Source organism: Saccostrea echinata, unplaced genomic scaffold, assembly GCF_033153115.1.
Source record: "Saccostrea echinata isolate AGI-Se365-2 ecotype Australia unplaced genomic scaffold, CSIRO_AGI_Sech_v1 ptg000028l, whole genome shotgun sequence".
Taxonomy (NCBI): Eukaryota; Metazoa; Mollusca; class Bivalvia; order Ostreida; family Ostreidae; genus Saccostrea; species Saccostrea echinata.
This window is the reverse complement of record NW_026889777.1, coordinates 14,484,973-14,504,586: the sequence shown is the minus strand read 5'-3', so window position 1 is coordinate 14,504,586 and position 19,614 is coordinate 14,484,973. Positions and strand designations below refer to the sequence as shown.

The following is a 19,614-nucleotide window of genomic DNA, read 5'->3' as shown; positions in this document are numbered from 1 at the left end:
GACGAAGGGACAGCTGCTTCCTATTTTCTATCGACTTAGTTCCCTTGCGGCCGGGGTTTGAAACCACGACCTTCTGATCAAAGAGCGAGAGCTCTACCGACAAGGCTTGTTTACTTTAAGTCCTTCATTTTATGGTCAGAAGTTCAACAAAGATGTTGATATCATCTGTGATGAGATATGTGTAAATGCAAACAAATATTGATGAGTATAATTTTTACAATTGAACTTCTATGCTACCTCCAGGGAATAAAATGTCCGAAAATATGATTTAATCTTCTACATAAAAAAATAGAAAACATCGATCTCAAAAAATCTACAAATAATACAAATCTGTGAAGAGAGAATAAAACACGGATAACTGGAAATTCCAGAGGTGGGATCAGGTGTCTAGGAGAAGTAAGCATCCCCCGTTGACACACCCGCCATGAGCCCTATGAATTGATCAGATAGACAGAACATTCCGTAGTCAAATTCAGTATTAAAAAAAGGCCAAACAATTGGTATGAAGCACGTCTTCCAAATACGACCCAATGATAGTTTAGATTTGCTAACAAGGTCATTATAACGACCATAGAATTTATGAAATATGACTTTAAATGAGGTTGTTAGTTTTATTACGTAAGTAAGGGGTAATTCATGATATTAAGCCAAGTTTAAATAATTTGTTGATTTTTTTTAATTATGCATTATTGGACTTCAATGTTGCACGGTTTCATTACAATGTCATATTGCTTTAAATTAAGATTTTTTGTGGGTTTTTTTTCTGAGTTTGAACTCTTGTTATTTTTAACTGCATTCAGGATTGCAAAAAATGTATTTATTTTTTCAATGACCTTCATAACCCTTCACAGCAAAAAGGTAAATTACAGGACATTGTTGATATACTTGCCAACAGTAAGTCTATAACATGTAATAAACATTTGAAACATTTAACAGTAATTTATAGAAATGTATTCTTCATTTATGTGTACATTACGTAAACAAATAGTATTAATAATTAATTAATAATAAAAATTATAATATTCCGAAGTCAAGAAATACTTGATTTAAATGTTGCTTTGTATAATTTGAATTTGGTATGTTAGCTCTGATTTTTAAAATTATATTTAATAATAAACACAACAGAAAGAACTTTATGAGGTAAAATGTATAAAAACATCAATAAAAACCTTATAATTTTACATGTTCAAGAAAAAAGAACTCAATCAAAGTTTCAATTCATTTTTTAAAGATGTTCGTGAAAAATATTTTTTAATGAAGTTGTGTAAGTAATTTTTTAACCTTTTCTATGCATTTATCTATTCGATTGCCGCTTCGGAAACTTTAACCGGAAAGTATGTTCAATTTGATATTATTATTAAAAAAAAATGTGAAGGCAAGTTGAATTTTCAAAATTTTCAATTTGCCGCTCTTTTTCTTTTTAATTTACCCATGCATATTGCTATTCCAGAAGAATTGCATCCATATCCTGACAAGGATTGAATTAATGTGATTTCATTGGATATGCATTTGTATTTCAGTGATTGTTAATAAATTTTATTAAAAGGCAAGACTTAGAAATTGTACCATTAATTATAAGGTTAATTTCCTTTATCTCTTCCGCAATTCATTATCCTTTATTTTCAGCTAGCTCATATGGTGCTGACCATTCCTACAGCGCCATTTACTGGAATAATTCTTTACAGTATTTTCTGCACCTCTGCAACGACAGCGGTAAAGTAGTTACAGCTAAAACATTAAGTTATTTTCTCAAAAGGGACAGTGTTAAATTTCACAAGGAGCAAAGCGTGTTTCAGTTTTCAAATTATGAATAACATCTGAGTTTCAGGAAGTCTAAGAGAAGAAACTGTAATTATTATACATTGCATGGGAGCATCATTAGGGCCTGGTATAGATGCTCAAATTTTATTTGCCTTCTGCAGGATTGATTAAAAAATATTTCTGCAAGTGATGTTTGCTTTCCTGGCAGACTAAAGGCTGGTAGCTATTAATGTTAATTTATGCTTCAGTCCCACGAAGTAAAACAAAGAAATAAAGATTTAAGAAGTATTATTATTCCCTTTGTTCAGGATCTATCAAGCATTTAGTTGTGTATTTCGTAAGGAATTTAAAAATGCAGTATTTACGGTTGTATATTCTTCTCTTTTATTGTTGCACAACAGAGCGATTAAAGCTAAATAGGGCATAACAAAAGAATATTCTCTGTTTTAATATGAAATATACCACCCATTCAATAATGTAAAGAGAAGAAAAACTATTTTAAAAAGATGTAGTATTTATACATAATTTATTATTTTCTATTACAGGGAGCTGTTGTTGGTGGTCTGACATCTCTCCTGTTTTACCTGTGGATGGCCATCGGTAACATCGTGGTTAGTCCTCCGTCTGTGGAGAAAAAGCTTGCCCCGGCTCCAGTAGACCAGTGTCTCAGCAATTTCTCCATGATATCCAACTTAACAAATTCTTTTACGAGCGACATAAATTCCAATCTTACAGATATATCTTCTAGCACAGTACCTAATGCTTTGTGAGTAAAAAAAAATCGTCAAATAAGTAGAAGCTCTTATTTGTGTTAAAAATAATTTATTTAAAGATTTTAGGGTCAATGATGCTGTGCATGAATGTCTGTACTCACTCCAATGAAATATGAAGATCGATATCGAAATATAATCATTCTCAAAAGTCTAATGAAACAGTACGAATTGAGAGCAGAGCAAACACGGACCTCTGAAAGCAGCAGAAGTGGCACCCTTCTCCAAGCTATAACCTAGTATTTACATATTCATAAAAAGTTGTAAAACTCTCGGCTAATAAACACAATTTCTCTGTGAGGTGGTTTCCTAACTCTACACAAAAATACTATGTCAATTTTGACAACTTTATTTAGACTTGACTAATGACAAATTCCCGACGTGATGATTAAAAGAATAAAAATTATCTTTTTGTTTTTCTACAAGAAAATATTTCACAATTATACATACTTTTCGATAGATGTGAATTCAGCAAGAGTTATTTCCCGTTAGCCGCTATATTTGAGGTCAACATGCTTAGATTCTTTCATTAATTAACCAATTTTAACCTGTCACACTGGCTATTGTTGTGTAAGAAACATTTTTCTTCCGAAGATGTGCGTTTGCTAAAGCCTCCTTTAATTGGGAATTTTTGCTTTGCCAAAATTTCCAACCAGATATTTCATCAACTCATGTTTAAATTTTAGTAATAATTAGATAAAAGAAGAAAAATCACTAGTTTGACCTCCAAGATGGCGGCCAAGGGAAATAACGCAGAAAAAAAATAATACAAAAACTAGTGCCAACTATTGTCAATACATATTTTTGCAAGATTTTTACGATGTAATTATAAAGGCTAATTGCATTTTTATGTACCATCGAATAACGTGTAGTTCAAAAAGATAATTTATAAAAATCAACAGAAATCCTTTCCGTCAAAGCATTTTCCTTGTTATTACAGGGAAGGTTTCAGTAAAATTTACACTTTGTCCTTTCAATGGTTCGATGTCATTGCCATTTTTCTTGTGATTGTAATTGGTTTGATCGTCAGCAGAATCGTAGGTAAGCTGATAAAGATTTTTTTTTTGCTTGTGTAACAGAGCAGTTGCATAATTATAACAGTCTTTTTCTGTTTTTAAATTTTTAAATTATTAAATTAAACAACAGAAAATCTATAACCTCAGTAAATGCCTAATTCATATTTTTAATATTATTTTAAAGCTAGCTTTCCCTAGTCAGAATGTACTTTGTATATCTGTCTCTTCGACTGTTTTTGTCATGAACTTTACCAATGCTATAGTAACCGTCGAATGTGACTGTGTTTACATTCACATTATGTTAATATATTAAGAAGATATTTTGGTCCAAGTCTGTTGAGATTAAGAGTCAAAAAATAGAATTTGTCAAGTGAAAGTCATATTACACGCTACTGAAAAAGGACGCAAATAGCTAAATAGCTAAACTTATACCTCTTTCCAGTTATTTAAATAATTTCAACAGGATTTATTGTAGGAAATATATATTATTGCAGATAGTTTATCTTCATAGTTCAAAACCACGCACGCAATCTAAATATCAAACTGTAATATAATACGCAATGAGAAGGATACAAAAGAGAAAAAAATTAGTCTGATATCTATTGAACCCTTTACAAGTATTTCTGTGTGAATTGATTATGGTTTTAACAATGTTTTTAAGTACAATGTATAGATTCAAGATATTTTATTATCAGAATTATTTTCTACGATAAATTTTCCTGTTTATTTCATAAAGTAGTACTTTATTGGTCACAATATTATTGAAACAAATAACACCTAGAGTATTTTGTAATCAAGAATTACAACTGCAATTTCATCAACTTAACCAGTCAACAATCTGTGCATAATAATCGAGTAATAAGCACAAGCAAAAGGATTGTTTCAAATTATTTTTTTTCTTTTAAATATATTGAGTGTGCTTACAATGCAAATTAGTTCTTTTCATTCTATCTTGATGCATATTTCATGCTTGTAAACTCGTTCAATTTTTATTTAAGGTGCCCCAAAAGAAGAGGAAGTAGACGCTAGATATGTTTTGAGTTTTATTGAACAATTTTTCCCTTATTTACCAGAAAAAGTGAAATATTTCCTCTCCTGTGGGTCAACAATACCTAAGGTACATGTATTAAACACTGAATCTGAGAGCCTATGAGGGTCATAGGATCAATTGATAGATTCTCATAACAGAGTGAATATGACTTTTTCTATTAATGCAATAATGTTTTTCTGTTTTTAATCGCAGAGGCGCAGACAAATACAAGCCGAAGAACGCCAAGATAACCAACAAATCATGGTAGAAGATAAATTCACAAGAAAGGAGGATAACTACAGTTGATTGGCTTAGAGAAGACCATGGACATGAGACATGTAGTATCTGTGTCATTTCGGAAGTATAATGAATTCCTTAGTTTTATGGCACATCAGACAGAAATAGATGTGTATATACTGAACAATAATGCACAATAATTAACATGGAATTGGTGTATTATACATAAATAACTTTTATATAGCCTTCCCAATGAAATTATGTAATCCTTTGAGTGTATTATGTATTTCATGCTTGTCTAATTTCATGATACGCAGGGCATTTTAAAATAAAGTTAAAATCATATTCTGCATCATTCAAGACACATTATTAACAGTCTGTTACTAGTACATGTATATACATGTAGTATATATTCTCTTCAACTTATCTAATTTCTTTTACACGTTTTTTTATGATTAGAAAAACTAACATATATGATGCATTTGTAATACGTATGAGTGATAGATTTTGATAAATTAAACAGGAAACAAAAACGGTCCACGCTATATTGATACAATTTTCCCTTTGTGTATAAGAATACGGTAGATTAGTTCTTGACAATACACGATAGCTTCCAGGCCCTATTTCTAACCTAAGATTTTTAAAATAAGTAGTTACTGTTTCTCTGCCCAGCGCCCAGAATTGTGAAAGTCGCTGCCCTTTTGGATAGGACATTAAAAAGCAGGCCCCATGTTACAGTAGAAGGAATCTTCATTGATACGGCGATAAGTCAATATTTCTGACTCTTTATCTGAAGCAAGTGATGTCTCACTATGAGTGAATAAAAAACTTGAATAGGATATTAAACAATCAATCTATCAGTCAAGTAAAATTTCTTGGCTTAGTAATAGCAAATTCCCTAAGGGTATCAGATCCTGAAACTTCAATTTAAAAATACAAATCTAGATATATGTATTGTTTTTAGCATTGCCACCTATCCATTTAAGCTGATTCAGATATAATTAAGGCTCTCCGCATTGGCATCGTAGGGGTAATTGGTCAGGTTTTTCCGAGATGTTAACTGTAATTTCAACACCATTAAAAATTGAAGCCATTAACTGCCAAGAAATAAGCCACACGGACATATATGGCTGACCTTTATTTCTTATAGGTTTAGGTTTAAGAAAAAAAAAATGCGAAGGCATTGCATGCGACCAAAAATACAACAAAAAACCTATCGAAAGGAAATATTTCCAGATTTACGATATTATTTTTAGATTGCACAATTTCATACTATTGAACAAAAGTTTGTATATCTTTCAACACTGCGGTATTAAAACTTAATATTTCACAACACTATCTGATAAAATCTTTATAAATATGACATACAATACACATTTAGTTTCATTATTCAAATAATAGATAGATATCCATTAATGTGTGAAATGTTTTTCTACTTTGATCAGCGACATATCCCTATGTAAACCGGTCACGGTAGCCTAGTGGTAGCGCGCTCGCATCGTGATCACGAGACCCGGGTTCGATTCTCGTTCGCCGCGCCGCGTCAAACCTATATATATATATATCCTTCGCCAAGCACCTGGCACTTGAAGTGAAAGTGATGAGACTTTAAAAACCGTGGTCCTGTGTCACGGTAGGCGTTGGCGCGATGAAGAACCCACCCTCACTGCTCAAGGCACAGAGTGGAGTATAGATCTAAATTTGAAACCCTTCACTGGCATACGCGGTGGCGTCTCTAAATGAGTGGAAAATTCTGAAATGGGATGTTAAACAACATACAACCAATCAATTAATGTATTTAAAATCGCATTTAGTGTGCCTACGTTAATTTTCAGGGTAAAGCAGAGAAATGGTTTGAGTATCTAAGATGTTTTGAAGTGATCTGGACATAGTTGCATTGTTGCATTGTTTACTATTTTAAATGTCTATCAACTTTAATGACTTGAACTTAAATGAATATTCTAAGAATTCAATGACAACGACATTCTTCATAACATCACATGTGTTTGTAAACAAGGCATGAACTCCATTATTGTAAGTGTTTACGTTTTACTGGATGAGTTCTCTCCTGGTCTGCACACATCACTGAGCACGGACTGACAATACTGGTGAGTTGGTTTTGCTTTTTCGCATTTCTGCTATGCATTTTCTGGATTATAGTTCTCATGTTTTCATTAATACAACAAAATTTATACTTTCTTAAGTATTATGGATAAAGTTTACTTTGTGAAAGTTTAAGGATATGTGTCAATCAATATTTTGGTTTTAGTTTAAATTTACTTACCTTATCATTGGTCATTTGCAAAATTATTTTATTAAAACATTCTAATTGTATACACAAGTACTCTGAAGTTGATATTAAAAGATGCTTAAGTTTCTGATTGCCAATATCTATGTAGTTTTTGGAGATCAGGTCTTTCAACAATCTGTTGGAACTCCCATGGGTACCAATTGCACCCCCTGGTTAGCAGACTTATTTCTGTGTTCATATGAAGCAGAGTTTATTCAAAAACTTCTACATGAGAAGAAGAAAACACTTGCTGTGGCCTTCAACTCGACATTTAGATATATCGACATATTGTCAATGAACAATAGTCACTTCCATTCATATGTCGACTTGACACATCCCAGTGAGCTTGAAATAAAAGATGCCACAGAGTCTGACACATCTGTTTCATATCTGGATATTTTACTTGAAAAAGACTTTAACGGTAACCTAACAACAAAGCCTTATAATAAATGTGATGACTTCAAGTTTTCAGTCGTCAGCTTTCCTTACTTATATAGCAAAATACCCTTATCACCTGCATATGGGGTCTTTGTCTCCCAGTTGATTCGATATCCAAGTGCATGCTCTACGTATGAACAATTTCCAAAACGAGGAAAGCTATTGACAAACAAGTTGATGAAACAAGGATACCAACAGCCTCGTTTAAGTTTTTGCAAGTTTTTTGCAAGTTCTATGGTCGATACAATGACCTTGTCAGCAAATACAATTTATCATTGAGTCAAAAGCTGACTGACGTTTTTCATACTAATTATTAGGCCATTATTTACAAACTGAATTGTCTACGAATTTTTCCGTTTTTCCCGATCATGACAAGGAGCACTTGGCTCACTCCTCCATGGGACCTGATTCCACCTCTGTTTTTGGAGGTCCGTGTTTGCCCTGCTCCCGATTTGTATTGTGGACTTTGAACACTGTTCTTTATCTCCACATTTCATTTTAAGAATTATTATTGACAAATAAGTTGATGAAACAAGAATATCAGCTGTCTCGTCTAAAGTCATCATTTCGTAAGTTCTATGGTCGATACAATGACCTTGTCAGCAAATACAATTTATCATTGAGTCAAATGCTGACTGACGTTTTTCATACTAATTGTTAGGCCATTATTTACACACTGAATTGTTGACGGATTTTTCCGTTATTTCCCGATCATGACAAGGAGCACACGGCGTGTGTGACCGGTCGGCAGGGGATGCTCACTCCTCCATGGCACCTGATCCCACCTCTGATGTTTGGAGGTCCGTGTTTGCTCTGCTCCTATTTTGTATTGTATAATGGACTTTTGAGCTTGAATACTGTTCGTTATCTCCATATATTTCATTGATTCTCAAGACAGACGAAAATTAAAAATTGTAAATTATTTTGAATGAATAATGTAAAATAGATTGATTGTGTTGAAGAAGTGAAGCTATTTAGTCATATCATCTGTCACTGTTTAACTTTGTTCAAATTTAAAAAAGTGATTTTAAAAAAAAATAAATATCTACTTAATGGTAATGCTGCATAGCTCAAATGATCTTAAGACATGTTCAGTTCAGATATTTAAAAAAAACAGCAAAAAATACCACTTTGAAAGGAAAGATATACTCCATTAAGGTTTATTTATCCTCTGATAAAAGAAAAAAAATGCCGGTTATTTCTTAAAAATCGTCAAGTTAAAAAGGCTTAAATCTGTACAGTTTTTCTAGGAAAGGAAAGACAATCCTGAATGACTTGTAAAGTATAATGCCAAACTTTTAAACAATCAAATTCTTACAGGATGTTCGACAATTTTATCAATAATTTGACTTTCCAATCAAAGATCTTGTCAACTTTCATAAGCTTTCTATAAACATATTTAAGTGAACAATCAGTAAAGTATGTTCTTTCTCTCTTATTAGATATGGATACTTAAAAATTCCAAGGAACTTTTGGAAAATTTGAAATCACGAGATTTTACCAAAATCAAAAGCTTAAGAACTTACGACTTTTCAGCTTTATAAACAACCATTCCTACAACCATTTGATATCATTGACAGCTGCTTTTTCAATAAAAATGGAACTCGTAGATTTACTTACCTTAATTGACATTGGTCACTTGCAAAATTATTTTGTTAAAAAACATTCTGATTGTACACACAAGTATTCTGAAGTTGACATTAAAAAGATGTTTGAGTTTCTGATTGACAATATCTATGTGGTTTTTGGAGACCAGGTCTTCCAACAATCTGTTGGAATTCCCAAGGGTACCTATTGCGCCCCGTTATTAGCAGACCTATTTTTGTATTCATATGAAGCAGAATTAGTGCAAAATCTTATACGTGAAAAGAAAAAAACACTAGCTGTGGCCTTCATCTCGACTTTTAGATATATCGACGACGTATTGTCAATTAACAATTGTTATTTCCATTCTTATGTCGCTACGATATATCCCGTTGAGACATATCTGTTTCATATTTGAATATTTCACTTGAAAAAGACGTTAATGGTAATATAACAACCAACCTTTATGATAAACGTGATGACTTTAACTTTTCAATCGTCAACTTCCCTTACTTATGCAGCAATATACCTTCATCACCTGCTCTCAGTTGATTCAATACGCAAGAGCATGCTATACCTATGTACAATTTCTAAAACGAGGTAAATTATTGACAAACAAGTTGATGAAACAAGAATATCAGCAGTCTCGTTTAAAGTCATCATTTCATAAGTTCTATGGTCGATACAATGGCCTTGTCAGCAAATACAATTTATCATTGAGTCAAATGCTGACTGAAGTTTTTCATACAAATTGTCAGGCCATTATTTACACACTGAATTGTCGACGGATTTTTCCGTTATTTCCCGATCATGACAAGGAGCACACGACGGGTGTGACTGGTCGGCAGGGGATGCTCACTCCTCCATGGCACCTAATCCCACCTCTGATGTTTTGGAAGACCGTGTTTGCTCTGCTCCTATTTTGTAATGTTTTATGGACTTTTGAGCTTGAATACTGTTCGTTATCTCCAGATATTTCATGTCATTTGTGATATATTTTTGCATCATCTCTACTTGACTTCTTTACCAATTATGAAAATAAGAAAAAAAAGCATAGGAAAATAACTAATATCCTTTGAAATATAAGGAAATGCAAGGAAATTATCTACATTTGTATTTTAGTTAAATTATTTATCTCAATTGGATAATGTTACTGAATATACCTTATGCAGTATTATCTTTTTAACCAAAATGATAAACATGGGATAATTTTTTTTAAAAAGATAGGCATTACATGATTGACAAAAATAATTTTTTATCCTAATGCCGGGGGAAAAGATGATGAACTTTTCTTGACCCTGGTTCTAATATAAGAAGTTAAAAATTTAATTCACCTGATACCATAACTTAATCATAGCATATTATGTTCTTGAATCCGTGAAAATTTCATTGATTTTTTTCAATTCATTAAATATGAAATCAATCCATCCTATAAAAATGTATTGATATTTTAATTCAGTGAATAAGATTAAATAATAAATTTATTTGAATTTTCTGCAACAATTTAGTTTTATACTCATTCCTAAGAAATACTGGTCAAAAAAAAAAAAAAAAAAAAAAAAAAAAAAATTAAAAATCAATCTTGCACAATTTTTACACAACAATACCTTTACCTAGATTAATTAAGTAAACGAAGTTCAATATCATGAGAACACGGTACGGAAAGCAGGAACATTTTTCTGTGATTATGAAGGTCTTAACTGATTTCAACAAGATGTTTATATTGAAGAAAGGAGCCTGATCTTCTTTGTTCATCAGTGCTTATCAGAATCTTTGATAATTGAATAAACCAAAGTGTGGTAAATGAACCGTCATTTTTGCAAATAATTTAATGATGATTTGAAGCTAAAATTTTTCAACTCTTTAATCTAAATAGTTTCTGAAGACATATTCCCCCGCCAAAAAATGTTAAACATAAGGAATAGTGATCATTATCAAAAGTCCGTTTAAATAAATAAAGCTAGGATTAGGTACCGTGGAGGAGTAAGCATCTCCTGACGACCGGTCACACCCAGCTTAATAAAAAAAACTTCAGCATACATAAAATACCCCCTAACAACAAAGAATAAAATCTTATTATTGTATATAGTCTGTAAGAAAAACCAAATTACATAGAAGCTCGACATATCGTATGGATAGCTTTCAGATTTATTTTCGTCAGCACTTATCAATATAAATGATTGTAAAGGACTAATTAAGTCTACTTTAAGATCTATTTATAGTACGAAACATACAGAAATTAGAAGTGATTAAGGAAATTGTGAAAGACATTTAATCAAAATCTGATCTATTCTTGAATTTTTACACCGTGCGCCAAGTAAAGAGACTTTTGGATATAATTAGAAAGTCTTTTGGTCATACATCAAGAAATAGAGTGGGGTTCCGTCAGTTTTGTCACATTACTTATCATTGTGTTCCGGTCTGTGTGGATAATCTACAGGTGTCATGTGATATTTATAGTTTAATTCCTTTCTAACCACATGGATCCCTTTGTAAAGGTTGTAGATTTCTATAATTAGAGCTGTAGGTTTCTATACTGAGAATTTCGGGAGAAATTAACACACATAGAAGAAAAGATCTAACGTAAGACTTGAATCGTTCAACAGCTTCATAAAGAGTGATCATGAGTGTGTATTTTTACTTTTTATTTCTACATTTGTTACCAAATTCAATTTCGTGCTATGGCAAAGAATAGTTACTTGAATTTAGAGTGTAGAAGTATTTCTGAACAAAAAGAGGATACAACATCGGAAATGATATTACAACATATAAACAACAAATCTTTCAAACGGAGTTTTCCAAAAATGGGAAATCTATATAAATGAATATTACTAGCACATGTTTCTATCTAGATTTCGGCATAGCAAACTTTCTGGCTGTCTCATACTCACAACAGATATGTACATACAATTTAAGGGTCTAGTATGCTCTCTAAGAAGGATTACTTTTTTAACCAAATTTTATAGTTACATAAATTGCATCAGGGATTCTTTTTTTAATGCTTCTTTGATGAAATGTAAATACCGAACAGAAAAAATAACACACAATCAATTCTGAGAGAAATTAGAGATTGGTAACGTGTTTATATTATGCTTAGACAATAGCAAGCTGAACATAAGACCTAATGAATGTCTATATGGGGAATAAATGCTTTTTTTTAAATATGTATCGTATGCTCCTTCGACGAAATGTATAGATACAACAGTACTCATACTCAAAAAGTCTAATAAAACAATACAAATTATGATCAGAGCAAACATCTGAAAACCTCAGAAGTTCAATCAGGTGCCACGAAGGAATAAGGATCCCCTGTCGACCTGTCACATCCGCCGTCAGCTCCTTCTTATATCGGTTAAACAATATTAAAAATCTTGTATAACAGTTTGTTTGAAAAACGCCAGTCAACAATAGATTGTGTTTGCTAACAAGGTCATTGTAGAAATACCAAAGGTTGACTTTAGACGAGAGTGTTGAAATCCTTGTATCATCAAATTATTTGCCAGTAGCCAGTCTCGTTTTAGAAATTGTTTGTACGTAGAACATCTGCTAACGGGAGACATAATTCCCATAGTTACCTAACTATATAAGGGAAGTTAACGATAGAAAAGTAGAATTTATAACGTTTGTCATAGAGTTTAGTTCTTAGTTTTGCAATTAATGTCGAATATTGTTTATTGATAAAATGCCGTCCATATATCTGGATCACGACTCACTGGGTTTAATAAAACTATCGGTTATAGAAACGCATCAAGAACATATTATAAACATTCTAGGAGAGAATTAAAACTGTGAAATCCCTAATTTTCATAGGAGGTGAATTCGTAGTCGTTCGCAGCCAACAAAGTAAAATAAAACTTTTCAGTCTGTTGCCTATTGAAGCGATATTTTGTTTGGCAATTCAACCAAACAAACAAACAAAAAAGAAAAAACCTATTTCAATTTGGGTTGCAATCAGACGTATATTTTTTTCCTACTTGCCAAGAATCCTTTTTTCTTTTGATTTCATAAGTAAAATTTAAAAAAAATTAAGGGTCTGGCATCAATAAATTTTTACTTTACTTCCTATTACTAATAATTTCCTTTACACCTCTTTTAAAAATATATAACTAACGTGTATATGTAACCGACATTTGTGCCCATTGTATTCTGTTTTTAGAAGAATGAAAGGAGGAAGAACAATATCAATATACATGTATATACATGTGAATTGAATTGCCATTCCAATTTTAATCGAAAGGTACAATTTTCATATGCTGTTCAATTCTTGTTTCCAATCTTTTAGAAAATCTTCTTCGATGATCATATAGAAAACACTATTGAATTCGAGAAATCGTTTTATCCCATGTTTACCCCCTTTATCCCGTGGATATGACTCATTGGATAAATTTTTCATAATCCACAGTTGTGACGTCACAATGGTTTTTGCGTTAGCGCGATGAAGTAAAATAAAGTGGAGTCCTATATAAAACAGTGTAAAACATTGGTTGTGAAGTATTAAACATGGGATAAAAAGAATCTCCCATGATTTGTAGTTGGATATGACTTTTATCCAACTCGTTGTGTGTTTTTTATCCCCGAGCCTTGGCGTGGATATGACTCATTGGATAAATTTTTCATAATCCACAGTTGTGACGTCACAATGGTTTTTGCGTTAGCGCGATGAAGTAAAATAAAGTGGAGTCCTATATAAAACAGTGTAAAACATTGGTTGTGAAGTATTAAACATGAGATAAAAAGAATCTCCCATGATTTGTAGTTGGATATGACTTTTATCCAACTCGTTGTGTGTTTTTATCCCCTCGCCAAGGCTCGGGGATAAAAAACACACAACTCGTTGGATAAAAATCATATCCAACTACAAATCATGGGAGATCCTATATATATCGAAGTCATTAATATTTTTCTATAGGCCCGAAAGGTAGAATTCGAAAAATCAAAATTGAATCGGTTATAACAAACTTCAGAATTCCTTAGAACGAATTTTATGCGCAATTAGAAATTTTAGAATCAGAATCATTCGTTTGTTTGTTTGTATGTTGTTTAAAGTCCCTCTCGAGAATTTTTCACTCATATGGAGACGCCACCACTTGCCGGTGGAGAGCTGCAAATTTTGTCCTATACTTGGCACTTCCGGCCATTGAGCAGTGAGGGATCTTTTTCGTGCCAGCACCTACTGCGACACGGGACCTCGGTTTATACGGTCTCATCCGAAGGACCGGTCTCCACGTCCCAGTGGGATTCGAACCCGCGACGTAAGGATCAACTCCTTACTTCGCGACTCTAGAGCAGACGCTCTAACCACTGCGCCACGCGGGCGACCAGATCATTCATAGTTTTCAGGTAATATAGATTCTACTTTAAAATCCCGCTGTCCAAAATGTATTTTATAAAAAAAGTTCAAAGAATCGTTGGTTTTAAACTGCTAATAATGATATTATTAGGTTGACTAAATTAAGAACTGGTCTGGCAATAAAGCAGCTCAGATAAAACCTATCTCATTTTCTTTCCTGATAATAATTATAATATCCAATTTACAATTGATATGTTTGCCATCAATCATTACGAGACGGCGGAAGAATTCGTTTGCGTGCTGCGTACTTTATATAATCGTATCACAGAAACTTTTTCTTTGCCAAAATTGTAAATTATTTTCGTGCCAGAAGTAATAACCCACTGAAAGAAATGATAGATTGGAACACTAAATCTGACAAGTGAATTCTATAAAGTCCGATATTAAGACAAGCTTGATTTATCTTATTTTGTCTTTTCTCCTATAATTACACAAATTTGGTCAACATAATTATAAAAGATAATTATGTAGAACAATAGAAAATCTTCATGTTACCACGTCTCAAACACAAAGATACTGTCTCGTACTTTCTAATCCAAAAATAACATACACGTGCAGGAATATTTCAGCGTAATTAACCATGTTAATTTTCTGCAATTTGAAACTTGTTGCAGATGGCATATCATGATCGATATTGAATGAGTCAAACCAATCATGTACCATGACTCATTTTAAACAATGGGTATTTTGAGTAAATATTGGAATTTTAAGATAGTTGCTCAAGGATAAACAACATTAAATTTTTAAGGCATCTTTGGATTGGATGTTTCTATAGAGATAGGGGTATCTCAAACATTTGTCAGTTACTATTACATTTTACAATGTAAGCATCCTTACCACTTTATTTTTTAATCTTTGCGTTTACATTTATAAAAAATTGTACATTTATCTGATATTAAATGCGCTTGATATCAACTTACTTGTTTGTAATATATTAACAGCCTTCCTGAATAAATTGTGACTTTTATTTTTTTTTAATTCTTTTACAAAGTCAAATGAAGGTCGACAAACCATTTGAAAAAAGCTCTTCTATGATAAATTCATCCAAAGTGATATATCTTATCTATTTTCAGTTTAATTTCAATTAGATATTTCATACGTCAAAAACTAAATATTCCATAGTTTGCATCAAAGCCATTAACTTAGCAATTCTAATAACAATTTAACAAAGGATAATCAGAAATCATATCTATATTTATGTTATCTTTACATGGATTTTTTAAGTATCAACATTTTGATTAACATCACTTCTCAAATTTGTTTTTGTATAATACTCCTGAAGTTTCTATTTCACTGCTGTCAATACTGGTATTTTCGGAAGGAGTAAAGAAAGAAGCTTGGTAGTAAACTTACTATAGAACCAGCAATGTATCCCTGTTTGTAAGGATTTGAATGAAGTTTTGGAAATCAGTATAATTATGGTAATTCAAATTCAATTTGATTGTTGGGAATATTGAAAAATTTTAAAACTGACAAAAGAGTCTGAGGAAATTATTCCTTAGAAACCAATAAATTAATATCCTTAAAGGTTTATGGATCCATTTCATACAACATTAAGTTCTTTTATTTAGTACAAGCAACAGATTTGATGGTTGCTTTGTGAAATAAAGTTTGCCATATGAATTTTGTTTGACATTCATAAAGTGGTAAAATCCAATGATCAGCAGTTATTTCTCTGTCAATAAACATTAAACAATACAGGTATAGTCTTATGTATTAACATCTAGAAATAATAGCCAATAACCCTCTATGCACAGTTATATTTCAAGATCGGTTATTTCACTTATTTTGTAAAATGGCCAGGCCAGATATAATTTTTTCATAAATTCAGTTGACGATTTTATGTACTGTATATCAAACAGAAAGCACACTTAAAAATAAGTACATTAAAAAAGAAAAACTCATTTCGCAACTGTAAGTGAAATATAAAAGCCTGATCCTCTGTGATGTAATTGCAGATTAGAATTGTAACTGCAATATTGTCTTCATACTTTCTAAAGGTCATGGTTCCTTGTAATTTGAGCATTCCATTAATAATCCAACAGGTCTCCCGATAATACGAACACGGCTGCACAATAAAGGACATTACAGGAGGATTTTCGATCACATAATCACCCGGCTGGACGTCTCATCATGATATGAACTTTAATGCCTATCGAGGGACGTTTAAAGCCTTTTATCGGTTTTTATTATGCTCTTTTAGTCACCATCTTGACGAGAAATTACTGATCAATTTTGTGGCTTAATTCCCGTGTCAATCTAAATACTGGACGGAAAGCATAAGGATGGATCAGAAGTCAGTTAATCCGTGGTCATGTTATTGAAGGACATCTCTACAAAACAGTAGCTGCTATTACATCTCCATAGACGTGTTCAGATGGTATTCTTGTATTTAACTCAACTTACATGAACTTTTTTCGAACCTACTGTGTTTTTATATGGACTTTCCAAAATCGAGGATGTGGATGAAGAACAAAAATAAGATTATATCGTAATGTAAGTATCGGCTTTCTGTCATCTATTGTTTTTATGTTTTCGTTCTCACGAACATCTGCATGTATTCATCCATTTCTATCTGAATGCAAATAGATGACACGACTGATCAAGAATAAATCTTGTTTTCTGACCCGGAAAATTTCTCATTGCTGAATGAGAACATGGTACCTTTATTACTGCTCTGTAGATTTTAGTTGGAAAAAGTACTTTAATTTACCCACTGAGTCAGTAATAATATTCTTAATTTACAAAAATTAACATCATGCTCATCGAATGCATAAGGCCATTCATCTTAGATTGGTGGTCAAGATATATACTTAACGAATTCTTTACAAATGTTTTAATATAAGAAATGCACACTGAAGTAAAACTAGGGGTGCATTTGTTCGGGTTAAACAAGCCTAAGCATTTACTATATGCAACGTACATGTACGACATCTGTCACGGATCACGTGTTACAGTGTATTTGTCATATGTTGCAGATGTTGACAATAAATGACAGACTTGCTTTTTTAGCTCACCTGAGCCGAAGGCTCAAGTGAGCTTTTCTGATCACATTTTGTCTGTAGTCCGTCTGTCCGTCTGTCCGTCCGTCTGTCTGTAAACTTTTCACATTTTCGACTTCTTCTCAAGAACCACTGGGCCAATTTCAACCAAACTTGCCACAAAGTATCCTTGGGTGAAGGGGATTCAAGTTTGTTCAAATGAAGGGCCACGCCCTCTTTCAAGGGGAGATAATAAAGAATTAGTGAAAAATTAATAGCATCTTTTAAAAATCTTCTTCTCAAGAACCACAAAGCCAGGGAAGATGAAACTCATGTGGAAGCATCCTCAGGTAGTGTAGATTCAAGTTTGTTCAAATCATGACCCCCGGGGGTAGGGCGGAGCCACAATGGAGGATCAAAGTTTTACATAGAAATATATGGGGAAAAACCTTTACAAATCTTCTTCTCAAGAACAGCAAAGCCATGATGAGTCATATTTATATGGAAGCATCCTCAGGTAGTGTAGATTCAAGTTTGTTCAAATCATGACCCCCGGGGGTAGGGCGGGGCCACAATGGAGGATCAAAGTTTTACATAGAAATATATAGGAAAAATCTTTTAAAAATCTTCTTCTTAATAACAGCAAAGCCCTAATTGATCATATTGATATGGAAGCATCCTAAGGTAGTATAGGTTTTAAGTATGTCCAAATCATGACCCCTGGGGGTAGGGTGGGGCCCCAAAGGAGGATAAAAGTTTTACATAGAGATATATAGGAAAAATCTTTAAAAATCTTCTTCTCAAGAACAGCAAAGCCCTGATTGATCATATTTATGTGGAAGTATACTCAGGTAGTGTAGATTCAAGCAGGGTTCGACACTAACTTTTTAAGGCTTTAGTCCGGCCGGACTAGTGCTTCCGTACTTTTACTAGTCTGCACGCGATTTTACAAGTCCGTCAAAAAAAAAAAAAGAAAAAGATACATCTATGTTTTTTAACATTAATTAAACTTGACAATTAATATACGTTTTATACTTTTTTTGAAATAAACAAACTAAGCATATATTTGAAATCGCAATCAGCAAGTTCGACCATATTCCCGATCTCGTTCTTTTTTTTTTTTTCTTTTTTTTTGTCTTTACATTACATATCCAAAACGTCCAACATCTTTCTATAAAGTGTCATACTAAATCATGTTCGCTAAAAACTTTTTACTTCATATCGATCACTCAGAAGTCTAAAAATACACGCGGGGTATTCCAGTAAAGTTGTCGAGAATCGGACATCGGTAATTTATTCATATTGTTTTCCAGAAATTTTTATTGGTCCGCTCGGACTAATTAGCCACAGATTTTATTAGTCCGAATGAAAATGTATTAGTCTGAGACTAACGGACTAACGTTAGTGTCGAACCCTGTCAAGTTTGTTCAAATGTTGCCCCCCTGGGGTTGGGTGGGGCCACAATGGAGGATCAAAGTCTGAAATAGAAATATATAGGAAGATTTCTTCTGATGAAGAACTGCAAAGCCATGATTAGTCATTTTGATATGGAAGCATCATCAGGTAGTGTAAATTCAATTTTGTTCAAATGATGACCCCCGAGGGTAGGGTGGGGCCCAATAGGGGGATAGAAAATTTTACATAAGAACACATAGAAAAAATATTTCTTCTCAAGAACAGAAAAGCTATGTTTAGTCATATTGATATGGAAGCATCTTCAGGTAGTGTAGATTCAAGTTTGTTCAAATGATGACCCCCGAGAGTAGGACGGGGCCACAATGGAGGATCGAATGTAACATAAGAACATATAGAAAAAATATTTCTTCTCAAGAACAGAAAAGCTATGTTTAGTCATATTGATATGGAAGCATCCTCAGGTAGTGTAGATTCCAGTTTGTTCAAATGATGACCCCTGGGATAGGGAGGAGCCACAAGGGGGGATCAAATTTTTACAAAGGAATATATCAGAAAATTTTTTTAAAATCTTCTCAAGTACAACAAAGCCATTTGTTATTTTGACATGGAAGCATCATCAGGTAGTTTAAAATTCAAGCCCCCCCCCCCCCCCGGAATCTTTTCAATACTGAACTGATTTGTGCTTTTGCCTATCCACTGTGCTCAGGTGAGCGATGTGGCCCATGGGCCTCTTGTTTTCTC

At 32.9% G+C, this 19,614-nt stretch overlaps 1 protein-coding gene across 3 annotated transcripts in view; it reads left to right on the top strand.

The window, feature by feature from the left end:
* LOC133194155 (sodium-dependent multivitamin transporter-like) overlaps window positions 1-5,159 on the top strand; it is a 66,612-nt gene extending 61,453 nt beyond the window's left edge. For all 3 annotated transcript variants that reach the window (XM_061330146.1, XM_061330145.1, XM_061330147.1), the window contains exons 13-17: window positions 1,627-1,713; window positions 2,307-2,527; window positions 3,472-3,572; window positions 4,546-4,664; window positions 4,791-5,159. In XM_061330146.1, coding sequence (XP_061186130.1) covers window positions 1,627-1,713; window positions 2,307-2,527; window positions 3,472-3,572; window positions 4,546-4,664; window positions 4,791-4,883 — 621 coding nt within the window. In that variant the 3' untranslated portion in view covers window positions 4,884-5,159. The remainder of the gene's footprint in view (window positions 1-1,626; window positions 1,714-2,306; window positions 2,528-3,471; window positions 3,573-4,545; window positions 4,665-4,790) is intronic.
* Window positions 5,160-19,614: the final 14,455 nt, after the last annotated feature.